This window comes from Acinonyx jubatus, chromosome B4 (assembly GCF_027475565.1).
Source record: "Acinonyx jubatus isolate Ajub_Pintada_27869175 chromosome B4, VMU_Ajub_asm_v1.0, whole genome shotgun sequence".
In the NCBI taxonomy this organism is placed as follows: domain Eukaryota; kingdom Metazoa; phylum Chordata; class Mammalia; order Carnivora; family Felidae; genus Acinonyx; species Acinonyx jubatus.
The window spans coordinates 76,963,117-76,983,997 of record NC_069387.1 but is presented as its reverse complement, the minus strand read 5'-3'; the positions used below and the strand labels follow the sequence as shown (position 1 = coordinate 76,983,997).

Below are 20,881 nucleotides of genomic sequence, written 5' to 3'. Positions count from 1 at the left end.
GTTCTTGCCCACACTGGCCACAGGGGGGCAGTCGAGTGCTGGCACGAGAGCGGCCACCTGGCCGCACCTCCTACCCACCCTTAGATTTGGATCAGGGTGTTGACAGGGAATAGCCACCACTGAGGAGAGACCCGGGCAGAGGGGCCACCGCTGGAGCTGCTCTTTCAGCATCAGCCAGAAAATGTTCAAACTGCAGGGAGGGTGGGAGCAGGGTACCACAAATACCAAGAGTCTGGAGCTGGAAACACAGACTGTATATGCCAAAGTTGCATGACCAACGTGTTTAATAACAAGCCACAGGAAGTGATAGGGCCTTGCTGGGACACCCAAGATCTCCGAATGGGTGACAGTGACCACAGCCCTCAGCAGGGATGGGTCACCGGCCTGTCGGACCACAGCAGCCCTGTATCAGAGATGGGACAGGGACTGCACTCATGTCCTCAGAGGCCTGGAAGTCAGGAGGCACAGCCGGCATCGGCTGCATGGAGTATGCAGGGTATATGTCTGCTTCAGTGCCCTGGACGCGCGGTGGATGCTCAAGGGATTTGGTCATTCCGGGAGCCGCGCCCAGGCGGACTGCAGGAGGCTGAGTGGAGCACATCGGAGGCCGGGTTGAATGCGAGGATCCCGGTGGAGGCCTCACCCCAATCCAGATCTCTCCCGGGCTGCTGTCCGCAACACTCACGGCTCAAAGGAGCGGGAGCTCCCCAGCATGGCAGGCTGGCAGCTCTCCGGGAGACAGACCAACAGACCACGCAAGGCTCAGGATCTGTAACAGAGAGCGACCCCCACCTTCGCTGGAAAGGGAGTTGTACCGCATGGAAGGGGAGGAGAACCCGACACGGACCGGAAAAACCCGACAGCTTTTTCCAACTCAGGGTCAAACTCACAGGCGGCAGGAAGGGTGAGGGAAGATCACCCATCTCCGGCCCCAGCTTTTCCCTCAGGGACAGTGCAGGCTAATGGAGCATGCTGGGGGGGTCCAGATGCCCAGCCTCACTCCATGGCACTCAGCCCACACCCACTCCCCCCACCTGTCACTCCAAGTTGGAGCCTGACAGATGGGGGCGACAGTGGCACTCATTCCCCAGTTTTCTAAATCTTTTTCCTCCCCAGCCTTGACAGCCTTGGCCAGGGTCAGAGTTCCATAGGAAACATCTCAGTATCTTGCCCCAAGAACATCGAAGTCCCCGGCACATCCCACCATCTGGCTCTCCAAGCACTGAGTTGAACAGACAGCAAAGGCAGGAAGTTGGATGAAGAAAGCCTTTGCCAGTGCAGCCGGGTGGCTCAGTCCATTGAGCATCCGACTTCAGCTCAGGTCATGATCTCGCGGCTCTCAAGTTCGAGCCCCGTATCCGGCTCGGAGCTGTCAGCACAGAGCCCGGGGCCGGCTTCAGATTGTGTCTCCCTCTCTCTCTACCCCTCCCCCGCTCGCACTCTGTCTCCTTCTCAAAAATAAATAAACATTAAACATATAAAGCCTTTGCCTACCCCCTTGGCTTGCCCCCTCCAGCAGACACATGACGCTGGAGGCACAGCCCTTCCTTCCACTGGATCTCTCAGTACACCCCTACCACCACCCAGACTTGAATCCAAATGCCAGTCCAAAAGTCATGGCCCTCACCTCTGATCCCCCTGCTCTGCCCATCTGGATTGTTCTCCATAGATACATATTCCAGTTGACTCTCTGAGCCCACCCCCACCCTCAGGTTCAGGCCGGGAAAGCTGAGCCCAGCTGGCTGGGGAGCAGCTGCGGGTTCCTGGAAGGCTGTCCCCAGCAATGAACGGCTGTCTAACAAGGCCACTGGGGAAGAAGGGTCAGGAGCGAGGCAGTAACGTGGGGGTTTTGGGTTCCGGTCCCAGAAGCCATATGCCAAATGCGGGTGTGTATGTGAAGGTTCATTCCTTCACAGGCAGAGGTCCTATTCTGCACCAGCATCTCAAACAGTGGTGGGAAACGAAGGAGGACAGGGCAAGAGGAATAACCCAGGGATGGGCCTTCTCACTCAGGGATGCCGCCCCCAACCCCTAAGCTCGGAATCGGGAGCCCCCAGCGGTCAGTTCCAGCTCTGTCGTTCCCTTGAGCGCGTCACTCTCTTCTCTCCGAGCAGCCCCATTTGTAAAATACAGGGTTCACAGCACACGCGGGAATTCTACAATCCCAGCTAGGGAAGGAGGGGAGAGCACAGGGCACAGGAAGGGGAGAAAAACAGCAGGATGTGACCAGGCAAGGGGGGGGGGGGGGTGAAGGAACCTGGATACAATAAAAAGAGGGCATTCTCACCCCTCGTCCGGGACACAGCAAAGGGAGGTGGGAGGTGGGAGGTGTCCCCCAGGCCCAGCCTGCTGCCCTTGTGCCAGAGCAGACACACACACACACACACACACACACACCCCGCACTGCCCTGGCCAGCCCTCTCCCTCCAAGGGGGTGGCAGTGGTGTCCCTGAGGTGAGAAGTCCACAGCTCAGCAAGGCCAGCATGGCACAACTGCCTGGGATTAGCGCTAAACCCTGGGCTGCTCTGTCACAGATCACACGTCGTCAGCTTCACAGCTGCTCAGCCACACGCTGCCCATGCTGTCACCTTCCCCTCACCAGGCTCTCCTCACGTGCACCGACTGTCTTCTCAGAAGGAAGCTAGGACCCTGCCTCTGCCCGTGACAAGCTACAGGTCCGAGACACCCCCAAAGAACAGCCATACCCACAGAAACCTCCCAGGGGCCCATGGGTACAACACTGAGCAGAGGAGAGAGACAGTGAAGGCTTCCCTGCCCAACTCCTGGGGCTGTGTCCCAGGTGGCCTTGGCCTGGAATTACCTTGTCTTTAGGCCACCCAGGCCCTTCCTTCCAGATGGTTCTTGTCCTTGGAGAGCCAGATGGAGCCTCCACAGCTGGGAATCCTCAGCCCCAGCTTCCTGCAGCAACGTGCTCATGAGGCCCCCCAGCTGTCAGGAATCTTGCCATCCACCGCCTTCCCCACACATACCACAAAGCTCCTTGCTCAGGGCCACCTCTGTGCCCCAACAACCAGAAAAGGGACTGGGAGAGGGGGGACCCCGGCCATACCTCCCCATCCCCCAGAGACCTCCAGGCCCCTGGCTCTGCCATAAAACAGGACCCACACTCCCATCCCTGCCTGAAGAGGGGGGCCATAGCGAGGAATCTTACTCAAACCCCCTTCTGGGGACAAGGCTTCAGGAAGGAGAGGAGGAGGAAGCAGCAAAGGTCTGGGTTGTCCGAGTTTCCGTGACAGTGTCTCTCCTCAGCCTCCCAGCGGCATGGGCAGTGCTGGGGCACCCCTGAGTTGGGTCTCAGTTCCCTTGGGGCTAAGCAATGGCTGGGGGGGGGGGGGGGGGGGGTGGTGCGTGCAGGGTAGAAGAGCTCCAAAGCACACTGAGGCCCCTCTGTGATCCGCCCCGCCTCCCCCTCATGCAGGGTGACCCGCTCTTCTAGAAAAAGTACATGGGTGAGGCGCCGCTGGAGAGACACGAGATCGGGAGAAGAGAGGGTGGCAGCCTCTTCCCTCGGGTCCTAGCACGCTTGGGGTGCCTGCAGGCCCCACCCTGGGGACATGCAGAGCCCAGGCAGAGTCCCTGAAAAGCTGCCCCCCAACTCCGCCCCCGGCACTCACCTGCGCAGCGCCAGGCTCACGGAGGGTGGGGAGGGCGGGGTGGGCGCCGAGCCCTCCCACCCCCACCCCTCTCCGCAGCAGGGCCGAGTCGTGTGGGCCGCCCCGGAGGCCGCGACCCCCGCCCTCGAGCGCATGGGTGCCTAGGAGTTGTGGTCGCCTCGGCCGGCGCTGCTGGACTCGGCCTCGCGGGACGCGCGCCGCTCGCGGAGCACCATCGCCGTCAGGCCCTCCGCACGCAGGAGCAGGCCACCGCCCAGGAACAGGACCCCGCAGAGCACGAGCAGTGACAGCACGCCCAGCACCGCCGCCTGCACGACGGGCGGCCCCTCGGGGGGCTCGGGCAGCACCCCTGACTGGTTGCAGCAGGAGCTCAGCCAAGTGGCTGGGGCCGCGGCGCCCGTCCCAGAGCCGTTCATGCTAAGGCGCCGGCTGCCCAGATGTGCGCAGAAGGGCCAGATGTGCGGGAGCCCAAGCCAGCAGGCGGGCCTCGCTGGGCTGCGTAGGGGAGGTCCCCGAGGGGCGGATCCCAGGCGCTGTAGGCTCCCTCGGGCGCTGAGCATTCAATATCCTCCAGTGTGGACTATGGCCCAGACCCCCAGGGCCCAGGGTTGTTTCTTCTCGTCCCAAGGGCCTCTACACCCACGCGTGGGAATCCGGCCCATGCATTCAACCAAACCCAGGAGTCGGGTCCGCAAGGCTTTCCCTCTCTCCCTTGACAAAGGAAGTCAAGATAGCACCTCCCTCAGAACCCTGAAAAGTCCTTCCAGACCCCACCCCAGGTGCTGGCTGGGGTGCCACCGCACTAAGCAGGACACAAGACAAGCAAGCATTCCTGGCTGTCCTTGGGCCAAAGCTCAATACTGCTAGGTGACCCAGGGGGCCACTTGAACAGGAGGCAAATGAGCAGCCTCCAAGACCTGAGGGATGTGTATCCTTACTCCTCCATCATCACCTCTGGGAGCCTCTCAGAGCTGGACAAGCAGGCCAGTGCCTCCTTGGGCTGACAGCAAGTGGGGGGGGGGGGGGGGGGTTCAAGTCCTACTCCCATTCTTTTGCTCAGGTCCCAGAGATCAAGGAGTTACCAACCAATGAGAAAGCATATTTGAGTCACCAGGGCTCCTGCCCTGACCTTGAGTAAATCAGTCCCCTACATACAGGAAATTATAATGTCAAAAGGAATGGAAATGTTACTGTTCTGTCCACCAAAGGGAGTTCACTGCCAGCTGGGTGGCCCACAGCCAACCTGGAGCAGGGGTGGGCAGTGTGGAGCAGAGTCTCAGAGTCTGGCTGCAGACAAGTAGAAAGTCTCAAAAAGCCGGGATGGAGTCAAGACCCTTCTGCTCAGGTCTCCTGAAAGACAGCAACGCTATGCTTTTTAAAAACAAAGTCACGGCCAACAAACAGCTCTATCAGTCAACGAACCCCTCAGGAGGGATTAGCTAACGGCCAGCTAGGAGGAAAACAAGGTCTCGAGGGTTGCAGTGGGGCCAGGTGGGGATTACACACCATCAAGGACTTGCTAGGAAATGGCCTTCCCCATCTCCAAAGCCCCGAGAACCTCCTGAATTCTCCCAATGCTCCGGAGATCAAGGGCAAGACCGTACTAGATCTGTTGTGAAATATCACAGGGCTAAGGTGACTTGGAATGAGAAAAATGTGGTGAACGCTTCCTGGCCATCCTATCTACCGGCTCCAGGGGCAAGACCCCCACCCACCCACGCCATTTGGCCTAGCAGAACCGCCCATATACAACCAAAAAGCATTGTAAAATATAGACTAACTCAGTAAAAAGTACGAAATAAGGAGTTCACTGATCTTGAGTATGCTGATGTAGAAATGAGCGTGTTAACAAAGCAGTGTCCTAACAACCAGCCAGGGCCAGCCAGACCTGGAACACCTCTCAGACACCTGCCTCAAGCTGGCCGATCTCTCTCCAGGGAAAGAAACCCCAAATCAGATGAGCTTTCTGATGCACATGGGGACCTGTACGTGCTCTATGAAGACAGAAAAGGTACTTTTTGAGGCAATCATGAAATAAGACCAGATAATACAAAGGGCAGGGCTATCACCGCTTCCTTAAGGAGGGAGAAGAAACGGCACAGTCCTATCCAAAAGCAACAGATCCTGATCTGTGTCATCATTCATAGGACTGACGTGGTGACACCTGAATGGTTAACACCTGCTTACATGAATGTCCCACAAAGTACAAAATTGGTCAGTTTTAATCCCATCCCCCCATCACGCTGGAATAACACCCCCAACACACACCTGTATCCTCATAGGTCTGTCAGAAAGTGTGAATGTTTCCGGGCCGAACACAAGCCAAGGGAGCGATGGCTCAACCTGAACTCACATTCTCAACTTTATTCACCATCCTAGCGATGGCTCTTCCATACAGCAGAGAAGGAAGGGGAACCCCCACCAGGGGTGTGGAGAGACAGTGAAGGCCAGACTTGACCATCAGCCAAGGTTAAAAGAATGACCAGAGACTGGCAACCACAAAACAAGGAAGCCAGGGGTGGCCATTCCAAGTCTCATCAAGGACCTGGGGCAGGTTCCCGAGCCCCAAGGGGCCAACGGTACGATCCCCAGAAGCCAAGGTCTGCAAGCCATCAAGGAGAGCCCACGGCCCCAGTAAGGCCTAGAGGGCAAGGGTGTCTTTGATGAGCCTGCGCATGGTCGTGGTGACCGAGGTGCCCAGGGCATCAGTGATCTGGAAGGAAATCTTGTAGAGGTAGGGCTGCACGTCCCGCAAGCCTGTGTCAAACACGTTGTCCACCTCCGACTGCGTGGGCATCTTGGGCAGGTACTCGTGCCGGTTCATCACCTCCACGATGTTGATGATCTTCTCACAGAGCTTCTCACCCACCTTCTCCCGACAAATCTGCCGCTCCTGCTCTGTGGCCAGAGCTACCACATGCACCTTGACCGTCCACACCTCCCAGGGGATGCATTCGTCTGAGAAAGGCCAGCGAGACTTCTTCTTCTGGTAGAACTCCAGGGACATCTGCCCCAGCCCATCACCCCCAGAGTTGCGCAGTGCATCCTGGGGAAGGAGGGAGAACGGATGAGCAGGCCAAGACCTTGGAGGAGCTCTCACTGCGTGCTTTCTACACCCCAGGGAATTAGGCTCTCCTAGCTTTATTAGTCCTTCAGGGAGGGCGGGGAATGAGACCCACAGAGGGTAAAGGATTCGTGTGAAATGACACAGCGACCTGCCAGCCTAAACTTGAGTGCTCCAAGCAAATCAACAAAATCTGACGCTAAAGAAAAGCGGGAGGGGCACCTAGGTGGCTTAGTTGGTTGCGCGTCTGACTCCTGATTTCGGCTCAGGTCATGATCTCATGGTTTCGGGAGTTCGAGCCCCGCACCGGGCTCTGTGCTGGCAGCTCGGAGCCTGCTAGGGATTCTCTCTCTCTCCCTCTGTCTCTGCCCCTCCCCCATTCACACTGTCTCTGTCTCTCCCAAAATAAATAAACTTAAAAAAAAAAAAAAAAGAAACAAACACAAGGGGGAAGGGAAGGACATACCAGACCCAGCTTCTCCCTTTTCTCTTCTGAGAAGCAAATGAGACCATTTCATCCAATAATTCTGCCTATCCCCTACCTCCAGGGGCTGTGGTGGCCCCACACTCCTAAGGCAGGTGGGACCCTGAAGCACCCTTCCATCTGAATTTTAGGGCCAACTCGGAGGGTAAGGATGCTTCCCTCAAGTCCTGAACTGTCTATCAAGGAACCATTCTCTCCTTTGTGGACACACTGAGGTCACGTGACTTTGACTGGTAGTCGTAAGGGCTAACACTTCTACGATGCTTACTGGGGTGCCAGGCTGGTTCACCCACTTGACACATTCGATTCATTTAATCCTCATAGTGCGTAGTACCTGCCCCGTGAAGCAGGTACGACTGTCGTTCCAATTTTACATACAGGGGAACCGAGGGCGAGAGAAGCGGAGTCACCTGCCCAAGGTCACACGCTCGTTGGGTGGCAGAGCCTGGCTCCAGAATCCATGCTCTTAACCATTACGTTCCACGTGTCTCTTAGAGGCATCTGGAGGACAGTGACGACCACTGCCTCCCTTGACGAGGGACGGGGAAACTCATGAATTTGCCCTTTCTGGTCTCAGAGGGGCTGGGGAGTGAGGGTGGGGAGACACTGTGGCCTCCCGCCATGAGCATAGGCCATGGTGCCTGGCACAGTGTAGGGACCCTCCAAACATTTGTGGACTGGAAGTCAGACAGACAACCCTCCTCCACTGACCTCAGAGACGGCACCTTAAAAAAATTCCCTCTTACTTTAAAACCTAAAAAAAAATCACATCCCCATTCCCACCGCTGGCAGCCTGATGTGCCCTCCCACCTTTCTCCACGCCTACACAAGGCACATACAACCACAGGCCCGGGGCGCCCCACCCGAGCCCAGCAACCCTCCCTCCCAGGGAACTTCGCATAGGAAAGGCCCAGACTGCTGAAGGGAAAAGTACAAGCAAGAAGAGGCGTCTGCAGGGAGAGCCGGACAGTCAGATAGAAGGTCAAGACCATGCGGGCAGCGATCACCCCGTGGGACCTGACGCCTCCCTGCCGTCACTCCCTGCCCTCGCCCAAAGCCATCCTCCCCACAAGGAGCGCCGAACATGCCCGTCCCTTAGAACCTGGAAGAAGCTGACGTGAACACCCGGGAAGGGTCCAACAGCAAGCCAGGGTGGAGGGGCGTTCGAGGTCCACCTGCCACCCCCCGGGCCACACCCCTACCTTGAATTCCCCGACAACCTTGCGCAGGGCACGGTCCAGCTCCTCAGAGGAGACACGCACGTAGGTGAAGTCGATGAAGTCACAGTCCACATCCTGGGTGCCCACGGTGCCGATGGAGTAGGTGCCCTCCTTCTTGTAGTGGAACTTGCCCGTGCTGCGGTGCAGGAGCACGGTGTGCAGCACGGCCAGCATGGCCTCCTCCACCTGCCGCCCTTCCACCGACACCTCCAGCACCTCCGAGCGACAGTTCATCCTGCAGCCGGCAGCCCACACCGCGCTGGGGGACAAGAATAAAGACGGGGGAGCTTCACCCCAGCCAGGGGCCACCCTGCAAGAGCAGCCAGGTCAGAAAGCGGACACCTTCTCGATGACCTGCATGTCACCTGTCACGTCCTTTCTGGCCCAGCCAGCCTCCGCCTACGTGGCCCTCCTCTGCATTTCAAAGACACATACCATCAAAAAGACTCTTGGGATCAGAAAGGGAGGGAGCCTCAAAGTCACAGTCCAAACAACCAGCCAAGGCTTGACTTCAGTACAGCGTCCAGCGCAGTTTATGGCAAATGTTCACTGTGCGACAGGTGTCAGGCACTGGCCGTTCAAAGGCAAGAACAGCCCCTGCCCTTGACAGGCCACAGGAATGTGAGAGAGAAAGGCAGGTAAATGTTACCTGAGTGGCAAGAGTACAAGGTGGGAGTAAAAAGAAGAGATTGAGGTCTGACTGCCTGGGACCTTGAACGACCAGGTTAAGGCATCTGGATGGTGCTGAGGGCAGTGAAGAGTCGATGCATCACTGTGCCAAGGTCAAATCTGTGCATCAGAAAGTTAACTCTGGGGCCCCTGGGTGGTTCAGTCAGTTAAGTGTCCGACTTCGGCTCAGGTCATGATATCACGGTTTGTGAGTTCGAGCCCCGCGTCGGGCTCTGTGCTGAACAGCTCGGAACCTGGAGCCTGCTTCGGATTCTGTGTCTCCCTCTCTCTGTGCCTCTCCCCCACTTGTGCTCTCTGTCTCTCTCGGTCTCTCTCTCAAAAATAAATAAAATGTAAAAAAAAAAAAAAAAAATTTAGGAACTTAACTCTGGATAAAAACCAAAGGATGGCTCTGAACTATTTTGTGGTCAGAAACTACTCTGAGAAAGCAGTAAAAACTATGAAGACTGGGCTTTAACACCTGACTCACACACACACACACACCCCAAATCTCACCTAGTTCCAGAGCCATCCACAGACTCTGAAGTAGAAACTCTCAGATTTAAAGCAGAAAGGCTGGGCAAGAAGTCCAGTTAGAGGCCACAACAGCAGGGACGGTTACAAGGGCAGCACCATAGGATGTGGGGGAGTGAAGTGCAAAGTGTGGGAGTTTTCATGTCCACCAGTCCTGGTTTGGACCCCAGCTCTCCTCTACCTTGCTCTGTGGTCTTACGCAAATCACTCAACCTCTCTGAGGGTGTTTTATCCGTCAATTGGATTCTTGTGAGGATCAAATAAAATTGTATACGTAAAACGCAGTAGAACAGTGGTTAAGAACAATGCCAGACAGCCCAGGTTGGAACCCCAGCCGTGCCACCTGCTCACCGCGTGATCTCAGGCAAGCTGCTTAACCCCACTGTGCCTCAGTTTCCCAAATCTATATAAAGGGGCTATTAATAAAAGCTACCTCGCAAGGACTGTCTCAGGGACTGGATGAGTTAGCATCTGTAAAGCACTTAAAGCAGTACCTGCCAAGGAGTAAACAGTAAGTGTTAGCCACTATAATTCGTTATAGTATCATTTCCGCTGAGAGAGGACACACGCTACAATACAGCACCGGGGGACAGACTGGAAAGGGAAGAACAGACTGGAGAACCAGACCTTGGGAAGTAACTGAACAGGAGCCCTGAAGGAGAAGGAAGTGTCAAGTTCCCTCCTGCGGGTTCGGCTTAACACACCTCTCCTGACAGGGAGCTCGGCCACCCCTCACAGCAGACCATTCCATCTTCAGACAGCTCTACCCAGTTGTTCCTTCTACAGAAAGGATCTGCCCCTTACTGCTTCAAACCACTGGCCACAGTGTTTTTTGTTTTGGTTTTAAGTAATCTTTACACCCAACCCGGGCCTCAAACTCACAACCCTGAGATCAAGAGTCATGTGCTCTACCGACTGAGCCAGCCAGGCGCCCCTAACCACCGGTCATAGACTGGATGTCAGGAGCCACACAGAGTAAGTCTCACCCCTTTTCCACTAATGTGCCTTTCTGATACCTGGAAGCGACTCTTTCAAATCACCCCTTACCCCAACCACGGGTTAAGGGTCCCCAGTCCCCATAACACGCCAGCTGGACATGACATCTTATCTGGCGGCTCTCTTCTAAGTGTATTTGTCTCAATCCCCATAATACAGCAGTGCTCAGCAGTGAACACGAGGCAGTCTGTGGACAGCTCAGAGATCAAGCTGGTTCTGCCTCTCACTCGGCTATCAGCCCAGGTCTACCTGTCCTAGCAGGCATCTCTTCACGAGATGTTATACAGTCTTGTCTCTCCCACTAGACCTTTCCTGGACGGCAGGGACCCGATCATACTCGAAACTGGAAACTCAGTACTCAGAAAGTACTTACAAAGTAACTGCTCAATTCACCCTGACCCAGGAGCTCCAGGTCCTTCCGAGGGCTACTGAATTGGCTTCTACACTCAGGAGGAGGGGGGTTCTCCCGCTCATTCCTGCCCTCTATTCACACCCTTCCATTCATACTCCCAGTTCTGGTCCAGCTCCCCCTTCTTCCGCCACTTCCCCCTCTTGCGTCCCCCACAAACCTCCAAACAGGCCACTGGAGCGCCTGGGTGGCTCAGTCAGTCGAGCGTGGGACTTCGGCTCAGGTCATGATCTCGGCGCTGGTGGGTTTGAGCCCCACATCCGGCTCTGTGCTGACAGCTCAGAGCCTGGAGCCTGCTTCGCGTTCTGTGTTTCCCTCTCTCTCTGCCCCTCCCCCCCCCTTGTGTTCGTTCGTTCTCTCTCTCTCTCAAAAATAAACAAACATTTTTTAAAACTTAAAAAAAAAAAAAAAATACAGGCCACTTTTTTCTTTTGCCCCACGCCCAGGCTCTTCCCTCATTCTAAGCACTGTTGTAGGAAACACTCCTGCAGGAGGCCAGTTCTGACCAACTCCAGCCTCCTTCCCACAGCAAGCCACCTCTGGTCTGTGATGAGCCTGTCTGTCCCCTTCCCCTCACCCCCGCCTCCGGTGAGCAGCGAGCCCTCCAGAGCAGGGCGCGAGAAGTCGCCTCCCTCTGGTCCCCCTCCAGGCCCAGGTCTGCAGAGCACTGGGCCATGCTGGAGCCCCAGGCACCCCCATGCCCACTTACGTGTACAGGCTGGAGCGCGGGTGACTCAGGCTCTGCCCATGCCCTTCCTCCTCCCCACGCGCAGGCGCCCGCTCCGCAGGTGAGCTCCGACCTCCGCGCCTGCGGCTGAGCGCTAGGAATGGACTAAAAGCAAAAACAAGGCTCGGTGTCAAGACACTCTGGCGGGTCGCAGGAAGGACCCTCCTCCCGGGTCCCGTTTCTCCCACCGCCACTACTCCAAGGTCCAGGGTCCGGGGAGGAGCTGCCTCCTGAGGTCCCGGGGGCGGCGCCCCGCGCCCACCCCGGCCGCGCTCTGGAGTTCGAGGCGCGCCGTCCCTCCCGCCGGCCTGGGGAGTGCCCGCGCTTGCACCCGGGAAGGGGGCAGACGGTTAAAACGGTGCCCCACCTCCGGAGCCCGCGTCCGAGAGCCCACGACGGTTCGGTCCCCTAGCCGCGGGCGCCAGACCACCGCGGCAGGAGGCGGCGCCGGCGGCGGAAGTTCGCGCCTCGGCACCCCCCCCCTCCCAGCGGGGCGGGTTCCACCGGCTCCATCGGCCTCCGGCGGGGGCGCGAACTCCCGTCCGGCCGGGCCCCGCAGCCAGCGCAGCCGCTCGGTCCGCCTTACAGTCACGCCGGCGGACACAGGGAGCCACATAGTGCTCCGCAAAAACATGCTACTTTTTTTTTCATTACCTCTCGCGTTTTAAGATTTGAGGGTGAGAAGTATCCCCCTCTTTTGGACGAGTCCATTCACTCCCACCACCGAGAATGTTGTTGTGTTTCGGCTGGGACCACGCACTTCCGCCATAGAGATGAGAGGGAAGGAGAGGCCAGTGAGCTCTGTGCCGCCTCCCAAGGCGGAGAGGAGTCATCGGCGGCGAGCCAATCCCCAACTCTGGGCGCAGAGCCCTGACGGGGCGTCTATCCCCTAAGATGAAGGGGGTGCCATTTGGAGAGGTGGCCTGGAGATGAGTCCAAGCCAGGGCGCTGCATGATGCTGAATGGATGGCAAAACTTTAGCTTGGCCAGTGTGCACAATACACAGGATCCCTTGCCCCACAATGCTGGAGAAAGAGGCTTAACCTTAGTCTGTTATCTCCATCCAGGGGCATTACTTAATGCTCTACCGTGACCGATCTGGTAACAATTGTAAGGCTCGTAATTCTGCCATCGCCCCCTGTGTCAGCATCTTGACATCACTCATCTTTTCTGTATCACTCATTTTCTCCTGTATAAGGGAGGCGCTGTTGTGACGATCACAAGAAATAATTCATATGAAAGACCTCTGTGGAATGTAAAGTGTTATGCGAATAAGAGTGCGTTTTTAGTGCTCTGTAACTTCTGGGAGCATATCTGGTATTCCATGTAGATTGTAAGCCCAGGGCAGGCAGAAGTTTGTCTGTTGTTTTGTTAGTGGTCACAGAACCTGGCATGCCGCAAAGGAGACACTCCTGAGTTGTTTACCTGAGGATTAGGATGCTCATTTTCCTAACACACATTTACTCTCCCCAAATCATAATAGATAACGTTTATTGAGTGGAATGTGAAGAGTATAATTCTAAGTGTTTTGTATATATTAATTAATGTAAGCCTGATATCAATCAATCCTAGAAGGCCGATAAAGAAATGGACACTGGGAAAGGTTACGTAACTTGCCCAAATTCACCCAGTAAGCAGCAGAGCCTGGGATTCAAATGCAGGAGTCCTCACGACTACCAAAGTTCTCTTTCTGGTTTCTCCACCCTAACCCTCCCCATACACTACCATTCTCCAATACACCCCATCCAAAGCCTGCTCTCTAGTGGGAAAATGCCTTCATTAGTAACGTTTGCCAGTGATGGCTGATTTGAAGCTACAGGACATCACTGAATGCAGAGTCCAGAATGAATGAAGGATCACATTTTGATCATCAGAGATAAAATGGGCTCTCGAGTAGTAGTACCAGCACCAGCTGGCTCCAGCACACCACTACCACCACCTACCCCCACCACCCCCCACGCACTTAAGGCTTCCCCTCTCCCATCCAGTTTTTCTAAACTCCTTTTCTGGCTGACCTTTACCCCCTCCTCATCTGTTCCCTATCCCTTCCCCCATCGCCCCCTAGTTGTGCCCTTGTGAAGCCTTGGTCTCTGGTTTGTCTCTGTCCCAGGTGCAGCTACCTCTCCCCAGGCAGCCTGGGAGTACCTCCAGGGCCTCAGCAAGAAGAAAGCTGCCTGCCTTACAGACCAGCAACCTCTTCCAGAGCATGGTCTTAACCAGGAGGGAATCAGCATAAAATATTGGGAGGGGAGAGTGTGTGAAGAGCCAAAAGAGGGGGGACCCAAGGAGGTTAGAACCAGCCCTGGGTGGGTGGGGGGATCAGAGCTTAACTCCCAGAGGCTGCCAGTCAGTGAAGGGAGTGGCTGATCTCTCCTCTACCCTTGAGACCCTCCATCTCAGGGCCCTTTAAGGCCACTGTCCTGACTTCACAATCATCCCTGGTACCAATACTGATCCTTACGAGGCACACTGCCAGCAGTTCAAATGCACTACTGTGTTGATTTCTCCAGCTACCTTTGAAGGTAAATACAATTTGCTCCCAATTTACAGATAATGAAACTGAAGCTCAATGATAAGTAGTAACTTACTTTGATAGCTAATTTTATGTGTCAACGTGACTGTGCCTCAGAGTGCCCAGATATGTGGTCAAACATTCTGGATGTGTCTGTGCAAGGGTGTTTTCTAAATGAGATTAACATTTGAATCTAGTAGACTTGAGTAAATCAGACTACTGCCTCCCCTAATGAGAGTGGGCCGTATGAAATCAGTTGAAGGCCCGACTAGCATAAAAGGGCTGACCCTGCCATGAGTAAAGAGAACTCCTGTCTGGCTGCTTTCAAGTTCAAGTTGGGACATTGTTTTTGGGGTTTTTTTGTGTTTTTTTTGGGGGGGGGTTGTTTTTTTTTTCTACTTTCACACTTGAGCTGTAGCTGCTCTTCCTGGGTCTCCCACTTGTCAGCATCTGGAACTATACCCTCAGCTCTCCTGAGTCTCCAGCTTGCTAGCTGCAGATCTTGGGACTTGTCATCCTCCATAATTACATCAGCCAATTCCTCATAATAAATCTCTTCCTATAGATCTGCATTCTATTAATTCTGTTTCCCTGTAGAACCCTGACTTATACACTTGCCAAGGCTGCATGCTTCTCCGGCCTCATTCCACTCACTCTTGTCCCTCCTCCAAAACTCATCCTGTCCCTGGAGCCTTCCCTGCCTGAGGATGAAGCCCTCCTCAGGGCCCTATGCCCATGTGGGCGATCCTGTCAGGGAGAGAGGGTCTTGGCTCAAAAAGTGAGTCGTGTGGAATGAATTATCCCACCCTGTGCCACTCCTTTGATGAGCAAGATGTAATCTTTTTTTTTTTTTTTAAGATTTTATTTTTAAGCAATGTCTACACCTAACCACGGGACTGGAACTTACAACCCCGAGATCAAGAGCCGCATGCTCTACCGACTGAGCCAGCCAGGTGCTTCTTCAAGATGTAATCGTTTATTCGTTCACTCGTTCGTTCATTCATACCACACACAGGTAACTGTCCACACGCTGTGCCCATGCCATACCAAGGTGGACAAATCCCAACGTGGCCCTCTGGGAGCTCAAAGTCTTGCAGAGGAAATGGACCAAGGGATACACCTGAGCAAGAGAACACAAGACACAGTATAAAAGAAGCGGCAGCTGTCTCTACCGGGACCAGAGGGGCCCAAGATTGAGACTACTGCTGTCAATCTCCGAGGGATGCCTGTGGGAGAGAAAGTGACTCACTGAGAGTGGAGAAGAAGCCGAAGCACTGCTCTCGGCAAGGTGGGAGGTGACTGGACACCAGAAGAAAAATGGAAAGGCTGCGCTCCAGAGAGCACAGGATAGCAATGTGAAGGGACAGGCAAGAAGGAGGGACGGGTTCCAGAAAGAAGTGGAGCTACAGGGCATTATGGGAGGGGGGGGCTTCCTGGAGAAGGGGAAACACAAAGGCTTGGGGAGAGAGGTCTCATTGAGAGCGGAGGGTGGAAACTGAGGCTTCTGAGGCAGGAGAGACAAAGACAGAGAGAGCAGACTTCTCGGTCAGAGCCCAGCACCATGGCCAGCCAGGGAGCCGGGTGACTGGCTGAGGCCCTCGGAGCCAGGACGGCAGCAAAGGCCTGTGGAGGGCCCTTGAAGGCCAACCCAAGACCTTGGGAGTAAGCAGCTGGCTTTGCGCGGTGAGTGTGGCCTTGGATGGCCCCACCCCATTCTAGCATGTGCCCAGGGGAGAGCTGAGCCCTGAAGCTGGCCCTGCAGGCCACCCCCAGTCGCTCCGGAGCTGACCCCAGTGGCGTCACAGGGAGTGACTCAAGCCCCAGCAACAACAATGAGTGGGACTGACGTCAGGCCGGGGGCTCCTGACGGTGCCTAGCCTGGCCGGGTAGCCAGCACCCTGTCTGCTGACCCTGTAACCCTGGCCAGGCTGTGGGGCTGAGGAGAATCAGCTGTCGGACTTCTGACATCTGCCCCCTGGGATTCTGGGCAGGGGCTCCAACACCTCCCACCCCCAACACCCCCTCCTCCGAGGCAGAGGAAATGGCTGGGCTTCCGACAGAGTGGCAAAGAGCGTGAGAAAGAGGCACCTCCCAGCCCCGACCTCATCAGGCAGCCTCTAGACCTGGCCCCGGCTCGGAGTTACCATGTCCGCAGCCTATTCTGGAGGCTGCGGGGATCTGTCCCTCGTGTTGGGGAAGGGTGGTGGGTGTCTTTCTCCGGGAAGGTCTCTGTGTTTGTCTCTCTGGCCAAGTTCGGGTGGGGATGGGGCTTTATTTCTGTGTCTGTCCTCAGGGCTAAGGGGCCTGTCATCTCTCTGTCCTGCAAGGTCTATGCATCTGTCTCTTTGGGAGGCATGTGTGTATCTGTTCTTTGGGCCAGAGGATGCTGTGTGACTGTCTTTGCAAAAGGAGAGGGCTATTTACCGCCGCCCCCACCCCCAGTAAGGGGATCTCTCTATGTACCCCCTGGTTTCTTGTCAGGCCAGGGGCATCTATCTATCCTCATGGTACCCCAGTTTACCTAGATTGGGGTCCAGGTCTCCAAGGCTGGGCTGGGTGGGGGCCTCGTCCCTCTGATGTGCCAGACCAGGAGGGCAGCTACAGTCAGCACGTTGCCTGCCTGGCTTGCAGCTGGGCACCGCTCCCTGCTAACACAGCATGAACCAGAACAGCGCCCCACCCTTCCCCCACTGCCTCCCCTCCTGGCCCCGCTGGTGCCTCCAGGTGCCTGAGTAGGGGCTGGACAGTGCCAGTGCCTGGGTCAGACCTTGAGGAGGCCTCGAGTGGCCCCCCAGCCTGGCAGGATCAGGGCCCAGCAGGCGGCAGAGGGGAGCCAGGGTGGTAGGGAGAACAACGGGCACATGGGGTGGAGGAAAGGAGGCAGAAACCCAGGCCGAGGCCTCCAGGGCCCCCTAGTCCTCAGACCCACTCTGAGTCTAGCTGGGGACCCTGGAATAGGCCACCTGCCCTCGGAATGTCCCTGGCTGTGTGGGGAAGGAGATATTGGGGTGGGGGAGTGCTTTTGCTCAGCCTCGCACTAACTCCTTCCTGCCCTCATAACTGGAGCCTGGAGGTTTTAAAGTCCCACTGGCCAGCCTAGGCCTTACCCAAACGGCCCCTAACCTGGGGCCAGCCTGGAGCAGGGGTGAAGGCAGAGGTTTGGGGCTGGGCTCTGGCTGCTCCCGGGAGGACCGGGGAGGGGGGCAGTGGGGACGCTGCAAGGAAGGCCAGGCCTGGACAGGGCTGGAAGGTGGAGTCACAGAAGCTCACCCCATTAGCCTTATCTTCTGAGGAGGCCCAGTGGTTCTGGGGTCTCCACTGGCATCAGAGACTCTGGTGGGGGCTGGGGCTAGTTCAGATTTAAGCTAAAACTCCCTGGGGATCCCTAGGCCTGGCTAGTACAGAAGGACATGCCTAACACAGCTGCCTCAGGTCTGTGAAAGGACATCACTAACAACCTGCTGACTGTCCAGCCACCACACGTGGCCTCCCACCTCTGATGGGCTCTCACAGGCTCCCCTCCGCGGCCGCACAACAGCTACCTCACAGCTTGGCACACTGGGAACTCGGAGCCGACCATGTGGCACAATACGCCTGGAGCACAGGGTGGTTGCCCGTGACCTTCAGAAGCTTCTCAGCTTCCTTGAGGCCAATGTTTTGCCACCTCCCTCCATAACCAAGTCCTGGTGACCAGAGCCCAGGGATGAAGCAGTTTCCTCCATTCCAGGCCCCAGAGGAGGGTCGTTAGGCACAGACTCTGGGGTATAGAGCACCCACTCAGATCCTAGACCTCAGAGCCACCCAACCCCAGTCACAATGGCACTTCAGGGCTGGGGAGGGGGCCAGGGCCTCTGGGCACAGGGCCCAGCGTGGGTGGGGTGGGGGGAGACAGGGAGGCAGGCTTCCTGGGTCTCCATGTGAGGACAAACGGCAGGCTTTGAGGCCTCGGAAAATCCCGCCTGGGATTCCAGGCCCTGCCAGCGTCACTGCCTTTTGACTATTGTCCCCGTCGGAAATGGGCCCAGCCCCCGGCTAGCTGGGACAGAGCAGCCATTGTGAGGCCCCACCAGGCTCAATGCCCCCTTGTTTGCCCTCCCAGCCCCTAGCAAGACTCGGAGGCCAGTTCTTCCAGTTGCTCAGTGGAAAGAAAGGGCCTGCCTCCAGGCTCCAGCCCTTGGGCGGGGCAGGGTGGGGCAGGGCGGGGCTGGAGAAATCAGCCTCCCACCGTGCACCCCAATCCCCCAGCGCTGGAAAGTAGCCACCGTCCCTGATGGAGTGTCTTTTCATTTACAAGGCCCTGGGCAGGGAGACCTAGCGGGTTAGCGGTTAGGTAGTTAGACACACCCTGCTCAGCCACTTCGAAGCCAAGTGACCTTGGCAAAGTCATTTCCTTTCCTCCTCTTTTGTAAAAGCAGCAGCTATCATTTCTTGGGTGTTTGCTTCACACCAGGCACTGTTTGAAACACTTTGCATGCATGCTTTCCTGTGATCGTTATAGTAACTTTATGAAATAGATACAATTACTTCCCCCTTTATAGCTGAAGGTACTAAGGCACAGAAAGGTTAAGTAACTTACCCAAAATTCTACAGCTAGGAAGAGCTGGAGCCAAGATTTAAAGCCAGGCAGTCCGGTTCCAGGCTCCTTGCTCTGTAGAACTTTGCTGCCCTCATAGGGTGGTAGTGAGGGCTAGAAATAACAAATATCATATGAAAGAACTTAGTGGGTGATGGAACATTGTACGGGGTAGCTATTTTCACTTTGGGGCTTAGATATCCATACAGACCAAGATTCTCCATTGCCCGCCCCCTGCCCAACCCCTGCCAGAGTTCAAGCACCTAAGTGGCCCTTTTGCCTTCCTCCCAGGGCCTGCCTTGTGCTCCACATCTATCTTTGCTAAAGTCAGGGATATAGAAGAGAGTGACCCAAAGGGAGAAGAGTCAGTTCAGTCCCACAACTGGTGGGAGATTTCCCAGCAAGCTCTGCTCCCAGCCAGAGTACTGCCCGACCCACCTTCCCACTGCGCAAACGGGAAAACCAAGGCTCAGGGAGGAAGAGGGGCTTTTCAGAGAGCAGCATGGAGTTGGAGGCAGGGCTAAGAATAAAATCAGATCTCCTCACTGAAACTGAACCCCCACCCCGCACCTTGTGAAGTGCTGTGCTTTAACAAAGGCTCACTCAGGGACTCGGGCGCGGGGCACTAGGAACACATGCTTCCAGAAGTCCACCCACTGTTGGAGGTGGTGGTCACCATGCACAGAGCCAAGGGCTCCCCACCCCAACCACATGTGGACTCTTCAGAAGGCCTGGGGTTAGACTGTCTTCCTGGATCCCAAGTGAGAGCATGTGGTTGAAGGCTTCTTGGGGAACCTGCAGGCTATGGCTAGAGCACTGGGAAAGGCACCTGATTCTAGCTTTGGAAGAAAAGCCCTATTTTGTATGACTTCTATCCAGCCAGGGGCCCCAAGGTGGAGAGTCAAGAGTCCCGGGGCAAGTGTTGTGAGAAACAGGTGTAAGGGGCTTTGCTTTCAGGTCTCTTGCCAAGTCCTCGAGAAGGAATCAATGCAGCTAGACTGAGCTCAGTGAAGGGGGCTAGACGCTGCCAGCAACCTTGGGCCTCAGGTTGGGGTTGATCTAGGTTCATGTTTCTCAAAAAAGTGGCCCTGAGACCACTTGCATCACAAGCACTGTGGCTGCTTAGTGAAAGTGTAGATTTGTAGGCCCTACCCCTCACCAAATCTGAATTTATGACATAGATCCTAGGAATCTGGGAGCCCCTGGGTGGCTCCATCAGGCGACCAACTTCGGCTCAGGTCATGATCTCATGGTTTGTGAGTTCAGGCCCTGAGTCAGGCTTTGTGCTGATGGCTCGGAGCCTGGAGCCTGCTTCAGATTCTGTCTCCCTCTCTTTCTCTGCCTCTCCCCTGCTTGGGCTCTCTCAAAAATAAATAAATGCACATTTTAAAAACTTAAAAAAAAAAAAAAAAGCTCCTAGGAATCTTCATTTTAGGCCAGCTCTAAGCAACTGATGAGCTTGGGAGTTGGGAGGACCTCACAGGGGCACTTGGGCACAGATAGGAACCCTCTTCTTACCAAGAGGGCAAGGGCCACCAGCAACCTGGATCTTCTTGCTAGGGCACTAGGCTGGGTCAGAGAAATGTCAAAAACACAGAGGGAAAACAACATCTTGTACTCACAACAGCTAACGGCATCCCAGGCTGCCCTGTACCCAGCCCCCCACCCACGCTCCTGTAGCCCCAGCAGCAACATGAGGTTGGCTCTGCCCCTCATCCTGTTTTACACACATAGAAGCCAAATCAGAGACCACGCCCCGGGTGAGGAACTGACAGCCAGAGCCGTGCTCCCTCCCCTCAGCCAGTCAGACTCCACCACAGGCCCCCTCCACATGGGCTCATCACAGGCTTTCCACACCTCCCAAACCAGTCTGAGTGCTTTGTGTCACCATCCCAAGAAGCAGGTGCCATCATTATCTGTGTCTTACAAAAGAGTAAACTGAGGCCTGTTAGCTCAGGTGGATAACGTCCGAGATTTATCCAGTCACTTCTGTCTCTTAAGTAATTACAGGGCACGTGTGGTGTCGGGGAGGACGTCAGAGAGACAGACGGGGTCCC

At 55.9% G+C, this 20,881-nt stretch overlaps 2 protein-coding genes across 3 annotated transcripts; both read right to left on the bottom strand.

Annotated features, from left to right (window-relative positions):
* Positions 1 to 3,663: 3,663 nt before the first annotated feature.
* Positions 3,664 to 4,533, bottom strand: SMIM41 (small integral membrane protein 41). Its single transcript, XM_053226282.1, has one exon. The coding sequence runs from the start codon at positions 4,194 to 4,196 to the stop codon at positions 3,777 to 3,779; it is 420 nt and encodes a 139-aa protein (XP_053082257.1). The 5' UTR covers positions 4,197 to 4,533; the 3' UTR covers positions 3,664 to 3,776.
* Positions 4,534 to 5,974: 1,441 nt separating this feature from the next.
* ATG101 (autophagy related 101) lies at positions 5,975 to 12,258 on the bottom strand. 2 transcript variants are annotated; one of them, XM_027036212.2, is made up of 4 exons: positions 12,107 to 12,258; positions 11,722 to 11,844; positions 8,387 to 8,714; positions 5,975 to 6,682 (listed from the first exon to the last, which is right to left on the bottom strand). In XM_027036212.2, the coding sequence occupies exons 3-4, from the start codon at positions 8,636 to 8,638 to the stop codon at positions 6,278 to 6,280; spliced, it is 657 nt and encodes a 218-aa protein (XP_026892013.1). In that variant the 5' UTR covers positions 8,639 to 8,714; positions 11,722 to 11,844; positions 12,107 to 12,258; the 3' UTR covers positions 5,975 to 6,277. The 2 variants fall into 2 exon arrangements, with proteins under 2 accessions (XP_026892013.1, XP_026892014.1); XM_027036213.2 differs by having other exon boundaries at positions 8,387 to 8,663.
* Positions 12,259 to 20,881: the final 8,623 nt, after the last annotated feature.

Excerpts from the sequence above, each read along its gene's own strand:
- SMIM41 (XM_053226282.1), bottom strand. The coding sequence starts at position 4,196 with ATGCTCAGCGCCCGAGGGAGCCTACAGCGCCTGGGATCCGCCCCTCGG.
- ATG101 (XM_027036212.2), bottom strand. The coding sequence starts at position 8,638 with ATGAACTGTCGCTCGGAGGTGCTGGAGGTGTCGGTGGAAGGGCGGCAG. Across the intron at positions 6,683-8,386 it reads AGGTTGTCGGGGAATTCAAG|GATGCACTGCGCAACTCTGG; the intron begins GTAGGGGTGTGG and ends CTCCTTCCCCAG.